At 34.8% G+C, this 23,782-nt stretch overlaps 1 protein-coding gene across 1 annotated transcript in view; it reads right to left on the reverse strand.

Moving 5' to 3' along the window:
• The window catches only part of CSMD3 (CUB and Sushi multiple domains 3), a 760,948-nt gene that overhangs the window by 251,497 nt on the left and 485,669 nt on the right, over nucleotides 1–23,782 (reverse strand). Inside the window, exons 23-25 of the mRNA XM_069779925.1 lie at nucleotides 16,622–16,791; nucleotides 7,536–7,692; nucleotides 3,122–3,313 (exon numbers count right to left, since the gene is read on the reverse strand). Of these exons, the coding sequence (XP_069636026.1) occupies nucleotides 3,122–3,313; nucleotides 7,536–7,692; nucleotides 16,622–16,791 (519 nt within the window). The remainder of the gene's footprint in view (nucleotides 1–3,121; nucleotides 3,314–7,535; nucleotides 7,693–16,621; nucleotides 16,792–23,782) is intronic.

Raw genomic sequence — 23,782 nt, forward strand, 5'->3', positions numbered from 1 at the left:
ATTTATGATTACTACAGCTGCTTGGAAAGTTTTCTTGTTGTCTTGTCAATGTCACATTCTTCCATGAAATGATACTAAAACAAGAACAGTAGCATTTTTAAGCCAATTTCTGATAGTAGCAGCAAATTAAAGTGTCTGTTGACTTATGTTGCTCATAAATATCCAGGGAAATAATTTTATTTGTACATGCCAACCTAAAATATTTCAAGCAAAGCATCACTGTTTTCACAGATTCTCAAGGTTTGCCTGAACAATCTGTAGACCATAAAGATCTTGTAGTGGGCTGGGACCAAGTTCTTGTAAGTATGAAACTTGAGTGCATACAGCTACCTGACTCATGAACAAGTACTCTGGAAATAAAGGGCAAGTGTTGCAAAAAATCTTTTTGTTTGTTTGTTTGTTTTTTCAATTTCCTTTCATAGCAAAGAGGTTTAGTTTCAATCTAATTCTAACTAAAAGTGAATGTTTAAAGAAGGATTCCTATAAACCAGAAATGTTAGAACCGTTTTACTGCTGATTCATCTTCACCTCCTGCTATTTAACCCATTACTGAATTAAAAGTCTTAAAATCTGACTGTTTTGATCACAAATGACTAAGATATGTTCAGACCCAGGCTTCTGTTTGGACATATTAAAGAGATATCTGAAAGAGGTCTCAGTACTATACAAAAACTGTTGTGATGCAATTTTTTTGTTTTCTGAGGAATATTTCTAATCTGAGCATGCTTTTTTTACTGATCATATTGTGCATTTCTTAACTGCCCTCTGTCTTCCCAGTTCTCTTCTAGCCAATTTCCTCATGTTGCATCATTAATCTTTTACTATACATTTTTCAGTGCAAGAAGACATTTTATAGGATTCATACTGCATCCCTTCAAGAGTATTTTAAAGCATCTGCAGTGATCCATAATTAATATGAAAAACCAAAAGGTATGTGGAATTCAAGATCATTATTTACAATTGGCATTCAAATTTTTTTTGATTTCTTAAGCTTGTCTATACAAAAAAACCTCACTTGTTCTAATTAAATTTCTTTTAAAATCTATTTAGCCAAACCTATGCAATCCTCGCTTTGGGGTGGATGCTACTGCTGATACAGACAACAGCTGTACAGCTATTTAACTCTTCTCTGGATGCAAGTAACATGTTTTATTATTTGGCTATGGAGAAATACCCAATTGATTCAGACAAAATCAATATAAATAATTTCTAAGCTCATTAAAATGACACCATCTATGTACTTTTGTTTACTTAATGAAGAGCAATATATACAAATACATGGTATTCTGAACTGGATGGATAAGTAACCTCCCTGTGAATAGCAGACTAATAGATATGTTTTGAGTAAGATTGATTCAAAACTCAGTAAGTTTACACCACAGGTTGATTCACATTCTAAGTAGATTCACCTATATAGAACATTTTGGAATAACTGTATTGCAGTTTTCACAGTCTGGTGGCAGTGCAAAAACCCAGGTGCTTAATTTGTGTTATTTTTTTTGAAAGATAGTAATTTAAGTTGCATAGTTTACCAGTATTGAAACAAAAAAGAATATAAAACCTTGAGTATATGCAGCATATCATCACTTTTAACAGATGTCCAGATTCAACTCTGGATTTCAGTTCACTGAAATTTTTTGTTAGTTTATATCAGCTCTGAATCTGGCTCACTTCCTAATCCAAAGGTGGCCAACCTGTACCTTTTGAGCTGTATGCATCTATTTTGGGAAGGAACTGCTGAATAATTAAGTCCAGGGACCTTCCTCCAAAAAGCTTCTGTCATGTAGGGGACACACGACAACAGTGTTCAACTCCCACCTGTGAGCTGTTCTAGTGATCCCCATCCAGTAAACTGTCTAGATTTGAACTATATGAGGTTTTCAGTATTTGCTTAGAATATGAGAAAATTGAAGCTCCCCCAGTTAGTGCCAATAGCGCACAGTACGTAATCTATATAATCAATAAAATAATGAAGGAATAATTTTAGACATTTTCACCTTGGTCTGTTTTAAAACTAAGCAAGAACTCACATATATAGCTGAGTGTTACTATGGTGACACATTCTATGATTTTTAATGCTTATAATGGAACTGAAAATGTAATTTGATATTGAAACTTTTAACTTCAAATTTCTGGCACCTTCACATTTTATCTGATCTTTTTGTTTCAACTTCCATCATATGTTCTTTGTACACCTCCTATTTGCTACTTGCATGTTCCAGTGCCATGCTTTCCCCCTAATTCTTTGGTTTCGTATACCCTGAATGATGTAGAAATTAGTTAAGGCTTATCACAGTGGGATTTAAGCAATTTTTCCCTAAATATTACTCTAAGAGAGCTGTTCAGTTCTTATTTGTTGCATATTTTTCTTAAATGGGCTTTATGTCTTGATGAAGATATGTCAAAGTACACTCTTTTCTGTCACACTTAAATCTAGGCACAAAGTGCATTTCACCTCTTGCTTCCCCTACTCACTCAATCCAAATTTCCTCCAAAAGGAGATGAAAAAGGAAGAAATTTACTAGAATATTCAAGTATTGTCATCTTTTTGCTCAGGAATTGAGCCTGTAGGTACCTGCACAACCTATAAAGTTATCATGATATTGTAATAAAGGGCATAATATTGTGTTATTCATCACAGCAACATAACAGAAGCCAAGTAAAGATATTAAGAGATACAGACATATTAAGTTTTTCTTTTAATTTATTTTGTAGTATTTATATGTAAATATGTGAAAAGTTTTCTAGCTTAGTGTTAGTTAGATGAAATAAAAAAAAAAAAATACTGGTTTTAGAACCCCTCATAAAACATATATGGTCCTGGCTTTCTGATTAAGCTGTCTTTTTATGTTGGCTATTTGCTGACTATAACTAGATTTTCACGCATTAGGAATTTCAGTATGCACGAACGTTTAATAATTACTATCTTTTCTTAACCTAAAAAAAGCAACACCACTCTCATAGACTTAGATGAGATCTATGCACACAGATGTGTAAATATATGTGTAACTAGATCTCTATACATACAGATCAGATTTCACATAGATCTAACAATCCTTACATTTTTTCTTTCTTATATTCCGGTAATAATTTAATTAAATAAAAAATAAGAGTCTACTACCAATACATGATGGCAGAGGATAGTCCCATGCCCTTCTTTCTCCAGTCATACACTTTAAAAGGCTACTTCCATGGAGTGTATAACCTGGATTGCATCCATAAATTATAGTGCTTCCAGCAAAATGGCCTTGGTCACTGATTTTATATCCAAACTGTGGCACACCAGGGTCCTCACAATGTGAAAGCTCAAAACCTGTGGTAGGAATAACACGTTATAGTTAAAAAATCAAAGAAATAGATATATTAATGAAATTAAGATTTTCTGTTTTCCAATGGAAAGCAAACATTTTCAGACTTCATGTAACAACATATTTAAAGTTTCTTCTCTGTTTTTAAACAGTCTAAAGGATAACTGTCTATACCCCTCACTTAGAGCATGCAAACCAAACTGTGTCATAACATTTTTCCTAAGAGTCCAATTAAAGACTTAGAAGGAAATTCATTACCATTATCAATCAGTTCTAAAATGATATGATAAATGATAAAATGGCAGTTAAAGTGATTGTCCATTTATTTTGATGACAATCTAGTTTTTGAATAGACATTTAAAGACTCATAAACAAAACTGCACAGCAGATTTGTTATTGTGCACAGTAACAACAGCAGCACAATAGCACCTATGGCACCAAAGAAATACTGTTATATTCATCAATACCTACCATAATCCTGCATTAAGTAGATTGTAAATTTAAAAACTACATGGAGGAAGCAATGATAATGATGATATAGAGAATTCAAGCCAAACAATTTGGACATTTTGGAGAATTAAGAGACGTGGAGCAAGAAGGAAACAAAATGACTTATGCATTATATGGAAACAAGGAAGCATATTAACATTTTGGGAAACATAAACTGTAATTTGGTGGAAATATTTTCTATTACAAGTAAGATTTTCTGTTATTAACAGAGAAGCAGCTCAAAACCTCGCTTTGTTCAAAACCAAACGTTTTTTATCAATACCATGCAGCTCAAACTGTTTGTCGGTAAAAAAGGTACTTTGTGTCAGATTGATATTCTTATATGTAGGTGACATGGCAGCAAATTAAGGGGTTTTCGCATCTGCATTGTTTAGTGAAGTCACTTACACAGTATTTGTCCATCTGGTCAACAGTTGGTAGCCTTTCACAATCTCTCCTCAGGTACTGAATCATTATCATTGATTGATTGAAAAAATGGTCATTATTTTATTTTACAGACAAAATACTTCAGGTTGGGTAAGGCTGTTTGCTCACATAAGGAAAAAAATAGGTCAAATGCTCTATCTTCCCTGTTCTTCCGTCACCTCATTTAATGTCTCACTGAAAATGGCTCACCTCCTGAAGAGCCTTCACAAGCTCTGAGCTGAACTTTTCTCATTCCTAGTCAAGCTATTGTTTCCCAGAACAGACTGCACTGCAAGAGCTCTAAAAGGGGTTAATGTGAGTTCCAAACAAAGAACCTTTTTTGATATTGCCAGTCTGGATACTTACTGACAAGTTAGAATTTCCTGTCTAAGAAAAATGTTGATCATACTGTGTGAAAAGAAGTTAAAATTTGCCTCGATCACTGAAACGTCCTCAACTCTGGATGGCCTGCTTATAGACACAGCACCAAACTAGTCTTTTTAACTGATCACTTCCCTCTTGAAGGTGAACAAGTAACTCCATTGCCTAAGCATAGGTACCAGAAGCATTTTTGCTGCCCTAAGTTATTTCAGCTATCCACACAGTGCTGGCAGTTCTGGCAACAGGACCAAAGGGAAAACTGTATCCTTCTGGAGAAGCACCTGATAGCTAGGAGCATAGTGGAGAGATCTAGAAAGGCAACAGTTGGCTATTTTAGGCAACTGAAAGAACACGAATCCTCACAATGTGTCCCTGAAGACACAGAATGTTTCATTACATCTTGTGGGGATTTTTTTTCTGCTTAAAAGCATAAGGTTAAGCCCATGGTACTTTTGGAAGGTTTCATTGTTTATAACTATGCAAAACAAATATTAGCTGTCTTTCCCAAAATGGGAAATGGCCAACAGGTGATGAACAGTGGCATGAAATCTAGTTGGAAGCCAGTAGCTAGTGGTGTGCTGTAGGGGTTAATACTGTGTCCAATCCTGTTCAACATCTTCATTAATGATCTGGATGAAGGGGCAGAGCACACCCTCAGGAAATTTGATGATAACACCAACCTGGGAGGACTGGCTGGTACACCAGAGGGTCATGCTGCCATCCAGAGGGACTTCGACAGGCTGGACAAACAGGCTGACATGAACATCAGGAAGTTCAGTAAGGAGATGTGCAAAGTCCTCAACCTGGGGAGGAACAACCCCATGCACCAGAATATGCTGGGGGCCACCCAGCTGGAAAGCAGCTTTGCAGAAGCATACTGGAGGTCCTGATGGATGCCAAGCTCAACATGAGCCAGCAATGTGCCCTCGCAGCAAAGAAGGCTAATGGTATCCTGGGCTGTATTAGGAGGCATGTTGCCAGCAGGTCAACAGACATGATCCTTCCCATCTACCCTAAGCACTGTTGAGGCCACATCTGGAGTATAGTGCCCAGTTCTGGGCTCCCCAGTACAAGATGTGGAGCTAATGAAGAAAGTCCAGTGAAGGGCCACTAAGATGATTAAGGGATGGGAGCATCTCTCCTATAGCTAAAGGCATAGAGAATTGAGACTGTTCAGCCTGGAGAAGAGAAGGCTTGAGGGGATCTTATCCATGCATATAAATCTGAAGGGAGAGTATAAAGGAGATGGAGTATATTGAGTCTGGCTGGGATGGAATTTATTATCTTCATAGCAGACCATACAGTGCTGTGATTTAGATTGGTGTGTTATCAACACTGGTTTAGTCAATGTTTCTGCTATCGTTGAGCAGTACTTGCACAGCATCAAGTCCTCTGTTTCTCACTCTGCCCTCTCAGCAAGTAGGCTGGAGGTGGGCACTGCTGGGACAGCTGACCCCAAGTGACCAAAGAGATATTCCATGCCATATAATGTCTTGCTGAGCAATAAAACTGGGGGTTAGTCTTTCCAAAGGGGCCATTGCTCAGATACTGGCTGGGCATTGGTCTGCTTGTGGGAAGTGATGATTGACCACCTTTGCATCACTTGGTTTCTCTTTTTCTGTTTCCTTCCTGTCTTTATTTTGACCCCTGAGTTTTTCTCACTTTTTCTCTTCCAATTCTACAAATATCTACAAAAGAAGATTCAGCACTGTTAAGGCTAATAACTGTTCAGGCTCGGAAAGTGTATTCTATGAGAATGCCTGTCTCAAAAAACAGGAAATGTTAATGATAAGGTTCAAGTGCTGGGCTTGGATGTACCTATATAAATAAGAAAAATGAAATACCTTGACATTTCTGTAGTAGCACAGCACTGAAAGGCCTATCTTTAATCATAGGGTACAGCCCTATGCTATCACAGGTTATTACATGTTATAATTATGCAACTTTCACTGGAAAAATAATTACATACTCTTGTAATATCTTGAAATATTTTCCTTTCATTCTGCTAGACTTACATTATTTTCATTAGCGTTAGTTTTAAAAACATGATGGAGAGTTTTTGAAACATAAGAATATTTTTTGAATAGGCAAAAATAAATGATGTAAGCACAACGAGAAAAAAGGATGTTGACAGCTGCATTGCAGAATTACCTTATAATACTGTTCTGCTTGCTAAAAGTTGGTTTTATATAATAATTCAGCAACGATGAAATAATTATGCAGTAAAGAAGTCATATACACTGCATGCCAATAGATACATGTAACAATCACATATATTTTCAGAAGCTGCCACTTGATAAAATATATGTGTATCGCTGTTTCCCGTATACCCTCTAAGCCAAAGATCTGATAAGATTTTTCCTCTTCTAATCTTTGTAGTTTAATTTTGTCAGTCTACATTTATGTAAGAAGGTTTTTTTAGGTATCTTTCTTTATCATTTTGGTTCCAAATTGGATTATTCTAAACAATAATCCAAAGTGAGAAATTGCTAGTCTAATGCAAAGTTAGTATTGAACATGAGTCTTGAGATGGAGAATGTCTTTTACTTACAAATTATCTTTATGAAACAATGGGTTTTAGTTACACATTTAAAACTACTCACATGCTTAGATATTTTTATATGCTAATACAACTGAAATTTTTTTCTTATCCTTTCCAAGGCTGAAAAAACTTCAAAATAACCCTCTAGAAAAAAAAGTGGTTTAAGCATCAAACTATGCAAAGAACTGTCAAAGCAAGGTTTCAGTATGCTACATGTTTAGGGTTTTTTGAGGTACAATTATGGAACTATATTATTTTGATGAGTGATGACTGATTTGCTGTTGATTTTGTCATTATTTGTCTTTTGACTGTATTTTCATCTTATGAGCAAAGAATTTTCATGCCTTTAAAATCATAAATCTATTACTACTATTTTCTCAAATACTTACTGGTATACACAAGCTGAAAACCTTCATCAGTGCCCTCCATGTCTGAGTTAAATTCCAACCACAAATGATTTGAAGTACTACTTAGCGTTAGGCCTCTTAATGATGCCCCAGAATATGCACCCAGCAGGTGAGCAGTGTTGTCTTTGCCATCATAGATCTGTAAAACAAATGAGAGTTTTACAATTATGAAAAATAAAATGAGATATTTGATTTACAAAATAATTCTGTACATCTCCATTAAGAGCAAGGACAGCTCTGCCAAGGAAGATCTATTGCCAGTCAACCTGAAGTACTATTTGGATATGCTGTTTGCCTCTCTTGAGTTAAACTGACTTAATTGTGATGATTTTTCAAATGCACAATTTAAAACATGTCAGTTCCTTTTCTGCCTAACAATAGAAGTAGACAGAGGTGCCATATCAGCTTGATGTTTTTAAACCTCTGTGTTTTCTCTTTCACTGCCAGTATTGCAATGCTGGTCATAAACTATTAGCAAACAACTATTTTGTGTATCTGTGTCTGCCTCAAGTCACTGAGATGGCATAATAGAAAATCTCACATCTCCCCAAATTTGGCTCGTTAAATAAATCACTGAATTCTTTTTCTATGTAAAGAGAGGTTCAAATATGACTATAAAGTAAAAGGAGACTAGGAAATAAAATAAGTCGAACAACTGCTTCTGTAAGTTGAAAGAGTCATGTAATCTATATGTAAATTGGAATACAGCACTATTATTATTTCTTTGTCTTCAAGAGTTGTTCTTTTCCATATTTGAAATTGAAACTTCTATCAGACTACTAAATATATAAAACAATCTTTTAATAATTCCCAGCAAATTTCTTTACAAGCTTGGTTGCTTTAAAGCATTCCTCTAATTCCTAAAAATAGTTAAACTATAACTTAATAATAGCTAAGCCAGCCACTCTGTCCTGTAAGATTTATTTAGTGCCTTCTATGATAACTAAAAATTTGATAAATGTTTTTTAAGAAAAAATTCACGTGCAAATCAGTAAATTGACCTCTGAATAATTTTTTAATTGCAATAGAGGGAAATTCTAAAGCTCTAGTAAAAAAACAGAGAATTGTCTCCAGTTCTAAATAAGATCTAATTGTGTTAATTTAAAATGTAATTAAATCTTTCATTTGTAAACAGGAATCTATACCACAAAGAAATCAAAACAAATACACCAGCAATAGTAGTGAGGCAACAAAGCGAATGTGAAATACTGATGCCCGTTCCCCCTCTGTGAGAATGACACACATGTAAATCCTATTTTGCAGAAATCCTTATGTCTCTAGTAATAACAAAGACTTCACATTTAATGATATGCTGAAATAAAACAAATAAGCCACTTCTAGTCACCTCTGATGAATAAATAATTGTACAACAGTTTAAGAAGCACAGCAAAATGACTTGGCATCATTTCTTGTATCTTACTGAAACAAGCAAATAAATTCCAAGCAAACTTCACATTTAAATGCCATTGTCCTTAAATGGAGTAAAAATAAGAAATTAAAGGAAAAAAAAGGTGCAATTAATGCTTATCAACTAAAAAGTAATATTAAAATATATAAAATAGTATTAAAATGGATTTATCTATTTTATTTAAAACTTCTTTAAAACTATACTGAGATCAGTAACCAAGCCAGAAAAAAAACAACAGAAAATTAGTTCTGAAATAGACTTAGTTTTGTTTTGGTAACTGAAAGAAAAAACACCCATTCCAGGAGAATTACTACTATCCCACAAAGATATTTACATCATGACAAACTTAAAGAAAACCCAGCTTAAATTTGATGCTCTTTCTCCTAATCTCTCCAAGCTACTTATAACACCCAAGTATTCAGGATTTATTTTATTTTTAAACACTACATAAGAGTAATCCATTTCCTGCTATGCATGTATCACTAATAATTAACCAAAGGAAGCTATTAAGTTATACCAACTATTCTCAATGTCTCACCAGAAATTCCCATAAGCCACTTCATGATACCAATTTTCTGCATGTTAGAATTTTCCAACACATAATTTATTGCCAATTTTGTTATCTGTCCTACCATATTAAACCTTTCACATTGGCACACTGACATGTCTCCAGAGTTGACACTAATTCTACTTTACGGACTAACTAGCTGTCCCAGTTATACTTCTAAGCCTATATAATTTCTATGAAGGAACAAAATTTAACATACCCTAACACTTCTGCCAGTCTATGATTCTTTGAGTAGGAGAACTGCATTTGGATGAGGGAGGGATGTGATTCATTTGAACATGAAATTAAAATATATTTTTTTTCTTTTGGTTGACGACTTTCAAATATTCAAAGTAACATATAGCCCTCTTCTTGAGATAGTGTGGTGTCCCTTAGGACAATAAATGGATGCATAGTTTGTAGTATAATTCTCAATTTAAGTCACATTGTCTTTTTTGTGCTTCATTCAAGTTAATGGGCACTAAACAGAAATTTCTAGATGTAATTTAAATGATACAGTTTAAGTTGCACAGAAAGTGGTAACAGCCTACATTGCCTTGTGAGATTTGCAGAACCAGCATTTTCTTTCTAACCTTCCTAAAGTAGGTGGGAGTTTTGCTTAAGATTTTGAATGAGTTAGTAACTCAGTTTCAGAATTTGATCCAGAACACAAGATTGTACGTGAATTAAGGTAGCACCATTATCTTATTTTTAATATAGAATAGTCTTTCTTATAGGCTTTGCCAGCACATCTGGATTTATGTCACTTGAGTGCTAAATGTATGGCCAAGAATAATAATTATGAAAATATTATTGGTTGGATGCGTTTTCCTTAAAATCATCCCATAGCATTCATGCAAAGATAACTGATTCATGACTGTATAATGACTGAATATGCCAGTGACAAGCTATTTGGAAAACAGAGGGCCACCTTTATCAGCTATTTAAAGGCCCGATCTGTTAAATGATTAATTTTTACAGAGGAGCAAAGGCACAGAAAATTTCATCAACATTCTTCATATCACAATGGTATTTTGAAATGTTATAGAGAACGACGTTAATAGTGAACACTGTTTACATAAATACAATTTGAACTGATAGATGTAATGTTTAATTTGGGGATGAGGGGTTATATTTGCATTTGCAGTTAGAGAATAAATAAAACTTCCTAAGCTTTCGAGGGGCTCCACTATCAACAAATTTTAAATGGAAATTAATGGCCTTTTTTCTGCTAACTTATTTAACTCCATAAAATTTTAGCAGGGGAATAGTATAAAGTGAATGTATTAAATTTGTGCATTTTAATCAAACTATTTTTGAGATTTGCCATTGAAACATAAAAGGCATATGGATATGAAGATCTGTGCCTTTTTAAAGAGAAGAAATAACATAAAATCAGCAGCTCAGAGCTGAGGCTGTCAACACCCTGTCAAATGTATCATTTATATCACATGCAAATAGAAGCACTAATATAAAGACAGAAAAGGGCCCATATGTTTAGGGGGTTTTTTTGTCCCCTACATTTATTACCTATTTCTCACTCATGTTTTCAGGATGATATTCCTAAAAGGATTATGATAGCAATTGTGGAGTTTCTTAAGAAATAAATTACCAGAAAGTCCCAAACATTACCTCCCTTCAAAGTCTTTTGCACAAAAACACTCAAAAACTGAATCATGTGCACACATTTCAAAGCTGGCCCACAAGTGAGAGAGCAAACATATACAGTAAAACTGAATCCTCCATATTTTGCAGGAGCACAGAGCGCTGAGCCAAGCATAGAAGAAGGGGACCCTTAATGCCAGTTATTCTATTTGGTTTACTGACATACTGTTACCTGCCTGTTGCTGCACTGAGCATTTTAGTAGAAGGAAGAAGAAAGATTGCTTCATTACAGTATCAAAAATTATATTTAAAGCCATTTTTTTCCACATAGGTGCAATCTCATCTGGCACATCAGCTCTCACTATATACTGCCAAGAGCAAAACCTGCTACAAAAGGAAAAAAAAAAAATCCTCACAAAAAACTGATGTTTTCTTCCCATCTCAGTCCTTTTCATACTTGGTGTTCCTTTCTCTTTTGTTTTAGGTTTACTTATGGAATCTGTACCATGGAAGTAGTATGGAAGTAGTACCATGCATAGGTACATTTTTATTTATGTTGAAATCTACTGAAAATAAAGATAATATGATTGTTTTCTTTGTTCAAGCTTCAATTCTAACAAAAGATGCCTTTCCCCCAGTAAATTAGAGAAGTATATTAAAAGATCTTTGACATAAAAGAATACATTCTACATTCAACTGATTTCAACACAAATAAAGTGTTCACCACTAACAATGGACTATTCAGGCAAGTAGAAGAATGGCAATTCTGTTCCTTTCCATGCAAATCTAAAGCATTTGCTTACAGCTATCAAAGACTATGGAGTTTAGAAGAAAAACTGGTGGAGGGAGATAAAAGCAGGGAAAAAAAGCAGGTAGAAATGTTCTCATACTTTGGAAACCATGTATTCTTTTTCCCTGCCTCCCACATAGGCAGTTTACTCTAAAAAAATGGAATTCTGTGGAGTGCACAAACTCAGCTATCAGTACAATTACAAAGAAGGAAAGAATTGTTATACAGTTTTTGAGATTAATATTAAATGGATTGGCATATAATGACTATACAGATCTTAAATTCTTCATATGCCTTCATGAAACTTTCATGAATATTAAAACACGATATGATGCTATCAAGAGCAGTTTATAGCCCTATACACACACATACACACAAAAAAAATAGACTTATATATTTCTTATAGTTTCCAACAAAAAACAACCAACCAAACAAAAAAAACCACCTACAACATTAATATAAGTAGCCAGAGCAGTTACATCAAAAAGAAAAAAAAACAGAATTGCATACTAAATGAAGCAAATTAATAACAAATTATATGTTCTGAAACCTCTGTTCTATACCAGTTCAGAATAAGTAAGAATTACCTTCTCTGGCTGGGGAGTAACGGTAAGGGCAGTTGTAAGGGCAGTTATTTATTTGTGTTAAATATGCTGTTTCCCTCTAATGCTATATTCCCAAAGCAGCTGTTTCATTGTTTCACTCACAGTGCTTGTCAGGTATAGATTTGATCCATGGTCAGTTAATTCATGTGGTAAGCAGCAGACCCCATGACTTGATTAAACAACATCAGAAGGTTAGTAGAATATTCAGTCTATTCAGACTTTGAATGGAATTTTATCTGCATAGCTCTAGTAATCTAAAATATTAGCTGACAGAAAAAGTAACACAAAGTACATGATTAACTTTGCCAACATTTTCATCAATCAGTTCTGAAGATCAGAGATGCATTATCCATTTTTTAACCAAAGTCTGTAGCTAAAAAACTGAGCTTTAACTATGAAATATTACGGAGCTGCTTCATTTGTGTTTGGGGAAAGGAAGCCCTGTCTGGAAGCTGTTGTTTAAATATCTTGGTTTCCAAATGGTGAATTCCTTACCCTCCCTAGTTCATAGTTAAAAGGGAACTGTGTACTCACTATACGTCACTCAGCTGTTTGCTGTAAGACTGGATGATAATCCTTTTTTTTACTTAACTTCCTTCCATTGCCATTCTTCATTCTAGAAGACTTCATTATTCTTTACTTACCTCAGAGATTTCTTAGAGTTTGGTCAAGGCATTAACTTTTACATACATTTACAAAGTAGTGATATATATTAGATAGGTTTACAGCATTTGTTGACTATTATTGATTCACTTAAAACTAAAGTATAACACTAATGTCCTACTCCTGTAGCCAAAACTGTTTTCTCCACAGTCAGCAAATAGGCAAATTAGGCAGTATCTTCCCTTTTTTCATTTTAGTTACTGGTTCTACAAAAATAAAAGGAAGTTCCTGCAAACTTATCTTCAAAGATATTTTACTGGTATTAATGTAAATCAGTCCAAGAGAATACAGGAAAAAAAATGTGGAGAACCAAGACTACTTTCCTGATCTTCAAGAGATTAATGATAAATACTAGGCATATTCCCAAATCAGTCACACACCAAATCTTCCACTGATTCTTTTTCAGCTCCTGGAGATGAGAAGCAATCAATAACAGGGATCAATAGACAACTTCAGAACTGCTTCCATGATAAAAGTTTTGGAATGTGTGACTGCTGATTTGTATTTCCTGAAAAAAGACTCCTTTACCAGATGAACACATGAAAAAAGAGTCCGATGGAATTAAGACAATTTGTAAGAGCTTCATCCGAGAGACTGTCATGGTTTAACCCCAGCCAGCAACTAAGCACCACGCAGCCGCTCACTCACTCCCCCCCCATCCAGTGGGATGGGGGAGAAAATCAGGAAAAGAAGTAAAACTCCTGGGTTGAGATAAGAACGATTTAATAGAACAGAAAAGAAGAAACTAATAATGATAATGATAACACTAATAAAATGACAACAGTAGTAATAAAAGGATTGAAATGTACAAATGATGCGCAGGGCAATTGCTCACCACCCGCCGACCGACACCCAGCCAGTCCCCGAGCGGCGAATCCCTGCCCCCCCACTTCCCAGTTCCTAAACTAGATGGGACGTCACATGGTATGGAATACACTGTTGGCCAGTTTGGGTCAGGTGCCCTGGCTGGGCATGAGAAGCTGAAAAATCCTTGACTGTAGTCTAAACACTACTGAGCAACAACTGAAAACATCAGTGTTATCAACATTCTTCACATACTGAACTCAAAACATAGCACTGTACCAGCTACTAGGAAGACAGTTAACTACATCCCAGCTGAAACCAGGACAGAGATGAGGCAAGAAGAGGCACAATGGGTTCCACAGATACCATTACTTCCCACAATATTAAAGGTCAAGTGCCTCTGTCTTGCTACAATATCAGGCTCAAAAAAGTAATAATCATAATAAAGAACACTTCTTGTAGGTTTGGGGTTTTTTTTAATAGATTGGAAGGGACTTCAGCTCATTATTATAATTCAAGGCTGCTGACTTGAAAAACAAACACTCTAATTACTAGATATTACTTTCATCTAATAGATATACCTGCAAAACACAGCAAATTATTTCTGCCACAGACATTTACAGCAGAGTGGTGGCTTCCCTCCATTTATAATTAATTTGGCATTACTCTTAAGTTCATATTAATTGAGTGGCAATATTAAAATAGAATTTTACCTTTAACTCTGAGTTAAAATTTTCTAGTTAAACATCTCTAGTGCACATCGTTGGAATGGCACTTGAGAAAACTTAAGTGCCTAGATCTTTTCACAATTGTATGTGCATTAAATGATTAAGGAAGAAAAAAAAGAAAAAATAGTTTTAATTGCTCTATATTCATAGTCATTTTTATATATATATATAAAAAAAGTTTAGATATCTGTATATAACTGTAGCTCCCTCCCTACAGTGCTATGACTTCTACACTAAGATAACAGAGTTGAATGGTTTCAACCTAGAAAGTCCTGAGGAAAATGCAGCCATATACTTTTATTGGATGGGCATGAAAAACGTGGACAGAAGTATTAGGATAGTGATTTGGGATGGATAAGGATTCAAGTTCAAATGTAAGACCTGACTTCAATTCTTATGCTAATGTTGGTTAATTTAAACACCTTGCCATAACTTCACTAATTTTTCTGCTTCATTAAGAAATTCCAAAAGTGTTAAAATGGCATACTTGCATACATCATCTGGATGTTTTAACAGCAACTTGAATAAACTGGGGGGTTTTGTTCATTTTTTTGCCGTGCTATTTATAAGTTAGTAAATACTAAGCATCTTTCAAATTAAATCTTTCTGTATTAATTAATGTAAAAATTAAAAGGTATCTACTTGGTTCTGAAATAAGCAGTAAGGCCAGAATAAAATAAACATACCTGTGCATGCTGCATATCTAGTACCCTCTGGTTTATTTTGGTTTGCTTGTGTTTTGTTTTAAGATGAACATAACACTTATTTTCATTTAAAACCACTTTCTTTTTTTTTTTTTTCATTCTTGCTGCCTGATTTCATCTTACATTGGTAGTTTAGGTCTGCTTATGCTTTAGGTATAATTAACTCCTTTTGGAAGTGCCTATGTCTGACAACTCATGACAAAAATCCTAACCCAATGCTCAGATGGCTAAAGTTAGATGAGATAAAACCCAGTCTGAATCATAGTTTTTTCTTAGAAATGTATCTTCCCATAACACTTCTCATTTTAATAACTACATGGCAGAAAAACTCTTTTTTTTTTTTTACTCAAAGATGATTGGCATTGTACCTCTTGTTCATTTGATTTCTGAGAGGCAAGTTTAATTAAATTGAGTATTCCGAAATATTAGACTATCATTTAATCCTTTTTATGGATATCTTATTGCATTTAGTTGGTATGTGCTAAAAGACACTTACCCTGATCATCATCAGCTTTAAATATGTAGCTGACTAACCAATATATGCCTCTGAAAATGTATATTTTGGGGAATACATTAATAAAATCTGCGAACAAATCAAAGTAAAGGCTACTGAATTTACAGGGTGAAATCACTCTAAAAAACTCTTGAATGTTCTAGTATCCTGGTTTTGCCTTTGTTGTTTCTTTGTTTAATGCAAAAATTCTCTTTGCTTGTAATTGCTGTGATTATCATTTTGCAGGAGATCTTACGTGGTATGTAACATCAGAGCCATTTAAAGTGTACACCTCATGTACAAAATGTAGTACATAGTGTATTAAATTAAGCTTCTGGGTGTAATGTTTATCATGTTTAGATCACAGCTCAAGTTATAAAGATACTGATGAAGAAAACAGAATTTACAAAAGATGTAAATGATGAATATTTAACACTAATAATAGAATACAAATACACATTAAGGCAACATTTAATTTACAGTTCCAATCTCTTTTTTAATTATATGTGGCCAGAAAATTATATGTTAAGAGACAGATTACAGAAACACCTCAGGTTGCCTAATTTTTAACTTTTTAGAAGCGGACCTGGTTTAGATACATATTTTCTAAGAGACGCTTAACATAAACTTACCTGATACTGTACTATCACAAACAGATAAACTTCAACTATATGAGAAACTACAAGTTTAGAAATAACAAATAAGTTACATGATTACATACCTTAAGAACATCTCCTTGGGCTAAGTGAAATGTTCTGGCAGAAATATTGATTCCTTTCCCCGCTTGTACCTGAATGCTATAAATACATTCATGGTTGTTTTCATAGTTAAGAGGATAATTTGGGGACAGTAAGATTCCTTCATTATTTGTCGTGGAGGCTCCACATTCAGCTGCAATTAGAAGAAAATGTTAAGGTATATTTTAATAGAAAACAAATATTTTTAGTAATAGTGATAATGGGAACGTTAATGCAACCTAGTTCAACATTTTTAACATTTATTGATATCTAAAATCTAGTTCTAAATACATGTTCATGACAGTGACTGAAGGCTACAAGAATATTTCTAAATTGCAGTACTTTTATTAAAGTATGTTATATAATATGGAGAGTTATAATCACAATTAATGGCACATTCCATAATTGTAATGTTTTAAAGGATCTTTCTTGAATTTTGTTTTGGAGGAAATATACTCGTTTTTACTTCTCCAACACAGAAATTCATAAAGACTTGTGAATTAAATGAAAGTAAAAGTGCTCTAGAAGTTTATATCTGTATATATTTATATATACATGCACATGTATAAATATACATACGTGCAGATACACACATTTTTACACAGATTAATGAAAAAAAGAGAGTTTCTTTCTAACATTAATTTACTAAAATAAACAACATAGTCAATGGCATAAATTACACTAGAAAAAAGGTTATGCTGTATCTAGCAGCTAAACAACAGAAAAAAATAATTTTGTTAAGAAACAAGTAGAAAAATAGTAAGTCCCAGCAGGGGCAGGGCGGGAAAGAAAAAGGAATGAAATGGATTTAAGATTAGGTGTTAAAAATAAAAATAAGAAAGTATTTCCAAGTAATACTGTTATTATTTCAAAAAAGAAACCTTATAATTGAGGACTTTGGTAATTAAGTTTAATAACTGTCCGTCATCGTCCGTCCGTCCGTGTCGTGTCCCCCCCCCCCCCCCCGTGAAAACATAAAAACTTGTGGCATTGCTACATTGGCCATTAGTAACTAACTTTCATTTACTGTCATATTTTGGACTACTTACATAATTTTAATTAAGACATTTTTATCACTGAGGTACCAGTATTTGAAATTAACACTGAAAAACTATTACAATTCTTCCTTCCCTTTTTATTTAGTCTTGATATGTGGTGATTACAGTGCAAGAACAAAAGCATTTTCTCTCTTTGTAACAGATTTAGATTAATTTTAAATTTAACTGTAACACTAAATTTTCTGGGTTTAAGTTAGTTTTCAGGATCACTTCAATATTCTTGCCATTTATTTTACCCAGTCTCATGAGAATGCACCCCAGTTATTTTAACCTGGGAAATAAACAGATTTATAATTTCACAGAATAAGAAATTGTATTGTGTGAAACTAAGTGGTACTTTCAATGGTTTGAAAATATGTTTAAAAAATCTATGGTATCTATTTTAAGAGGTATTATTGTTTTTTAGCATTATGACAATTCCCTCACCAGACTTCTTTGAGTGAAATCGAGGCTATTGAAATATATATTTTATATATGAAATTTGTACACTACATGACAAAACCCCATTGATTAACTATTCTTTCTGTACACAGCTAAAACAAACATGGTGCAGAAAGTCAAATCAGGCACAGATCAAAGCAGAAGAAATGCCTGATGACTATGTTTAATTCAATAGTGATACAGAACAAGTACCCAAATAATTCAGGTGTCATCACTTTGTCTTAGAACAGTTGGATACACACAATCTAGGCAGAAGTGGAAAACCTTCTAGTCCCCATAATCATGTGTATCCTTTTACTTCATTCTTAAATAAATACTTAATTGCTGCTCTGAAGATGCATAGGTCAGTTTGAATTACCACACAAAGGAATAAGATGATTGTAATTCCAAGTTTGTGGGATATCCTTTCCCATTCCAGAGAGAGAGAAAAGTCAAAAGGCACAAGGTAATTATGGTATTAAGTTGATCCAACAACTCTGTTTTTGTCAGAACTGTAATTAAAACCAATTTTTTTTTAAATCTGAATGCAGCAGTGAGCCAACTGTTACAGTATTTTTAACTAACATTTGAGAACCATGCTAGGTTTTCTGTTACGAATAAGGAAATTTTTCATGTCATAGTATTTATCACTTTGATTTTCCTTTTCTTAATTCAGAAGGAGAATGTTGTGTTCCAAGTTGTGGATGCCCCATCATTGGAAGTGTTCAGTGTCAGGTTGGATGGGGCTTTGAGCAACCTGGTCTAGTGGAAGGTGTCCCTGCCCATGGCAGGGGGGTGGACTAGATGATCTTCAAAGGTCCCTTCCAACCCAAACCATTCTGTCATTTTATGTATGATCACAACCCTCGTGTTAGCAGACAAGAGAGCAGTTTAGTAACAGTAGTCTTGAAAACCACAGTATAAAATAACTTCTCCCATAGCATTCAGTTATACCATTGCAGTTCCACGGAAACACACCCTGGAGCCTACAACAGCAGTTTCTTTTGTGTACTTCTCAGAGGGATTCTCACAAAATCAACAGTTAGATCCTGGCTTCTCTCCTTGCCAACTGTCAGTGCAAATTATGACTTTAAAAAAAAAAAACACCACAAACCATGAAATACCAAACACACATACAAACACCAGCAGTATAGTTCTGAATAAGTGCTGAATCAAACAGGGAAGATACATGATTAATATTGTAAGACTTTTTAAACTGTACCATAGATAGTTCTATCTGCCAACCTCCACTTCTGTCTGTAAACGTGAACAGACAGCTATGTTGCTTAAAATTACATGGAACTTCAGGTAACCTATGGTTGCCTTCTATTCTTTGATGTTAATACTGTAGCATAAATAAAAAAGATCATGTTGTGGTATAAGCCCAGCCAGCAACAAAGCACCATGAAGACGCTTGCTCACTCATCCCCCCACCCTGGTCCCAGTGGGATGAGGAGGAGAAAATATAAAGAAACACTCGTGGGTCAAGACAAGGAGAGGGAGGGATCACTCACCAATTACAGTCTCGGGCAAAAGACAGACTCAACTTGGGGAAAAAACCAAAATCAATTTAATTTGCTACAAATCAAATCAAAACAAGGATAATGGGAAGTAAAACCAAATCTTAACACGCCTTCCCCCCACCCCTCCTTCCTTCCTGGCTCAACTCCACTCACGGTTTTCTCTACTCCTCCCCCCAGCAGCACAGGAGGGCTGTGAATGGGGGTTGGGGTCAGTTCTCCACACCTGGTCTCTGCCGCTCCTTCCTCCTCAGGGCACGGGCTCCTCTCTCCCCGGGCTGCAGGCGGGCATCTGCTCCCCCGCTCCCCTCCCTGGGCTGGGGGGGGACAGCCTGCCACCTCACCAGGGCTGCAGGGGCATCCCCTCCTCCCCTGCTCCTCCTCCTGTCCTTCCTCACTGACCTCGGTTATCTGCAGAGGGATTCCAATCTCCCACTCACTGCAGGTTTCCCCTTCTTAAATCCGTTCTCCCAGAGGCGCTACCACCGTCACTGATGGGCTCCGCCTGGGCCAGCGGCGGGTCCATCTTAGAGCCGGGGAATCTTCCAGCAGCTTCTCACAGGAGCCGTCCCTGCGGCCCCTCCCCCGCTACCAAAAAACCCCGCCACACGAACCCAAAACAAACCATACTACTTCTATGTGCAGTTAAGCGCTGAGTAAGAAAGTGTCAGGGGAAAAAATGTTAACGGAGTTCTTAAGATTAGAATAAATATAAATAATACAAGTATTTTGTTTAAAGTGTTCAGAAAAGAATTTTAACAGGCATTATGGTGGGTGACAGAAAAAAAGAGACTGAATAGGCAAACCAGGATAAAATTAAGGGAAAATGCATAAAGAGGGCAATATAGAAGAGAGAAAAGAAGGGACAAAATGGTATTTCAGAAGTAACAGAAAAACCACAGAGGAACAGAAAGTCTGTGACCATCCTTTAAAAACATACTTAGAGCTTTTATCAGAAATTACTAACATTTCTGCACTTCCTTAATGTTTCATTTTAGTAACATTCCCTATTCAACAGAGATGAAATTCAGATTGTTTTAATGAGAAAGTTTGTTTGTTTGTTTTAAATCCACTTATTTCAGCTGAAACTTAGAACCTACCCTACACACTTTGCTTGTAGGAAAAAAAAAGAAATAGGGAGAATATTCCAACATCCAGCTATGTTTCCACAAAGATTTTAATTCAGCCTCATATAAAGTACAAGGATGTTAACACTAAGATTGCAGTAAATCACTGTTTCTGGACTTCAGCAGAAATATAGAATCGTTCAATATTAGAAAGGAAAATAAACAAAAACTCAAAGAAAAATAATGAAAGGAAAATACTGATATAATGAGCTATTTATAAGAAATTACTGTTATGCTTTTGGTTATGAATGTGTGTTCATTGCACATTTCCATAATAAAACAGATGAGTTTAAACTACTGATTATTAGTGTATTTAAATTCTGTAATCATGTAAAGTGCCATTGTTATTGTAACCAAGGAATGAAATGCATCTGTTTGGGTAATTTAACCATTTGAAAACAATTCTTCAATGAATGGCTTTTTTTAAAAAATGCTTTATTAGGAGAATTTTGCAACGTTTCTCACAATTCAGCTGATGAAATAAATCTTCACTATAAATAATTAGCAAACAAAAAAATGTGACGTACTGCTACAGGTTGAAATTCAGACATTGTTTTCTTCAAGACAATCCCTTGGAATCAAAAGATAAGAGCTAGAAATAGCACTTCTGTATTTTGAAAAGATGTCTCTTGGTTGGGAGACTAAGAGCATTGCAACAGCTTGGCTGGGTGTGTAAGTGGAAGCATTGTAAGAAGGATTTTATCTTTAACCAACAGTGGTAGTAGACTGCAAATCAACAGTCACTTCAGAAAGTGTATCTAAATTCAGTGCTCAACAAACTGTTTCTTATAAAACTGTTAATCTTCAGAAGTTCTCTCTCTTCAACTGATGGCAGATGTAAGCAAGAAGACAGACTCTTGTCAAAACAAGACAGCAGAACAGAGGATAATAAGACAATTCTGAAAGGATTCAGTTGTGACTGAAGCATTCTTTCCCTGAATAACCTGAGTTATGAGGTGATCAAAAGTTTTCCAGGTGGTTTCGGTATCCTGAAAGAGTTAAATACAGGGAACCCTATGCTGGTGAAGAAAATGAAAGGAATATTGTCTTCTTCAATCATAAGAATAGTGTTTTTTACTTTTTTCACATTGTTCCAAAAGACCAGATTTCCTTTCATAGAGCCAAAAATTACTAACTGCAATTTCTTATTATGTATTGTAGAACTTCCCCCACCACAATGTTTGAGACATTAACTCTTTGAGTCTCTCACACCGTAGTACATGCATATACATCAGAGTTGATCTGAACATCAAAAGATTCATGTGGCTGTCTGCGTATTAAATTTACTTTCAGTATACTTTGCACATACTTTTTTGGCGGTTTTCTGTCTGCATTGTTTATGTTATAATGAAAGACACTATTGTCAGATTTGGGAAGGTCCTGTATTTAAGACCTACACATCATTTTACAGCAAGTTGATGTTTCTACTAAAATGGACAAATGAGAAAGAAATCCTTATTAGAAACAATTATTTACATTATTACTATTATTTTTTCATAATTAATCACGCCAGCTGATAAGAATGGGGAGGAGTCCCATATTCTTTAAACAACACGTTGCTGCACTGCAATCAACCAAAGGAGGATAGAGAAATAGCATGACAAATGAGCTGCATTAGTATTAACAAGGTAAAATATATTAACAAATACATTTTCTGTATTAGGAGAATTTAAACAACCAATGTGCACAATTTGCCTTTAAATAACTACAACATTCTCATAGAACAAACCAACAAACAAACAAAACAACTCTAAAACACAAAACCCCACAACCAAACCAAAACACTAAATAACCTGACAGCTGTTGGAACTTAGTGAAAATTTCTACACAGTGAACAGGAATAGTTAAAACTTTATGTAAAATATTAAAATACATAAGAAATGTTAAGAAAGTGCTTATCACATTATAATGCCATTATACTAATAGACAGTAAGCCCTCAATGGCTGTACATTGCTTTGTTCAGGATATTCTATCCCTGGAGAAAATAACAGAAATATAACATACTCAGAAAAGATAGGAGACATATTTAAAGGAATAAATTTACTTCTGATAAGCAAAAGAAAGATTAGGATTAATTTGTTCTGAGAGGAATCAATGACACATTTACAAGTCAATATCACAGACCTTAAACTGAGAATTCATGCTGCCAAAACATTCCACATATTAAAAGAAAACTCAGTTAAAACTAGCAAAAGGACACTTTTTCAAACCCAAAATAATAAAACAACCTTTGCCTTAAATTTTGTGTATGCACAGAAACGGATAAAGCTATGCAGCAGGACTCTAATATCAATATGGAATAAGATGTAGAGAGGGTAGCTAATGGCTTTCCTGCTAATTAAGGGACTCTGCAATTACTGCAGACGTATCTATTGTAGTACCTTCACTTCATTGGTTACATAATTGTGTTTCAGTTCAGCACTGAGTTTATTTATTCTCTCATACAATATAACCTTTCAGACATTTCTATTTTTCACTCCCCAGGTATTCCCTGAAAAGTACCTTAACTCTAGCTTGGCAATGAAACTACATAGGTAAACAGGAAAAAAAAAAAATCACCTTAGCAAAAATCTTTACCAGCAAAGATCCATATACAATATTATCTGAAAAGTATGCAATAAACATAAATGAATGGATTTTAAAGTCAGTGTCTTCCAGCTAAGGTTTAGCAGACTGGAAGATTGTATGGCCCTGAGGAAGCCAAAGGAAATGCCCTACACAGTTGGGAAGCTATGAAGAGACTAGATTATTTTCTTTACATATACATAGAAATTCTGACATAACAGTTATAATGAAAGGCAATGCAACTTGGCTATTGGGCAGCCTTATAACGGAACGAAGAAAAGAAAGGCAAAAAGAAAATGAAAGAGGGTAGGGGAGAGAAAGAAAGACATGAGAATTCCTGGCATAAAAAAGATTACTTTCCACATTTCACTAGAAATAGAGGAAATTCCAGGAAAGCAGTGTGTGTGCTGAATATGAACACTGCATTTGGTTATTATTTTAATAAAGTATGAAA

This window comes from Haliaeetus albicilla, chromosome 3, assembly GCF_947461875.1.
Source record: "Haliaeetus albicilla chromosome 3, bHalAlb1.1, whole genome shotgun sequence".
In the NCBI taxonomy this organism is placed as follows: domain Eukaryota; kingdom Metazoa; phylum Chordata; class Aves; order Accipitriformes; family Accipitridae; genus Haliaeetus; species Haliaeetus albicilla.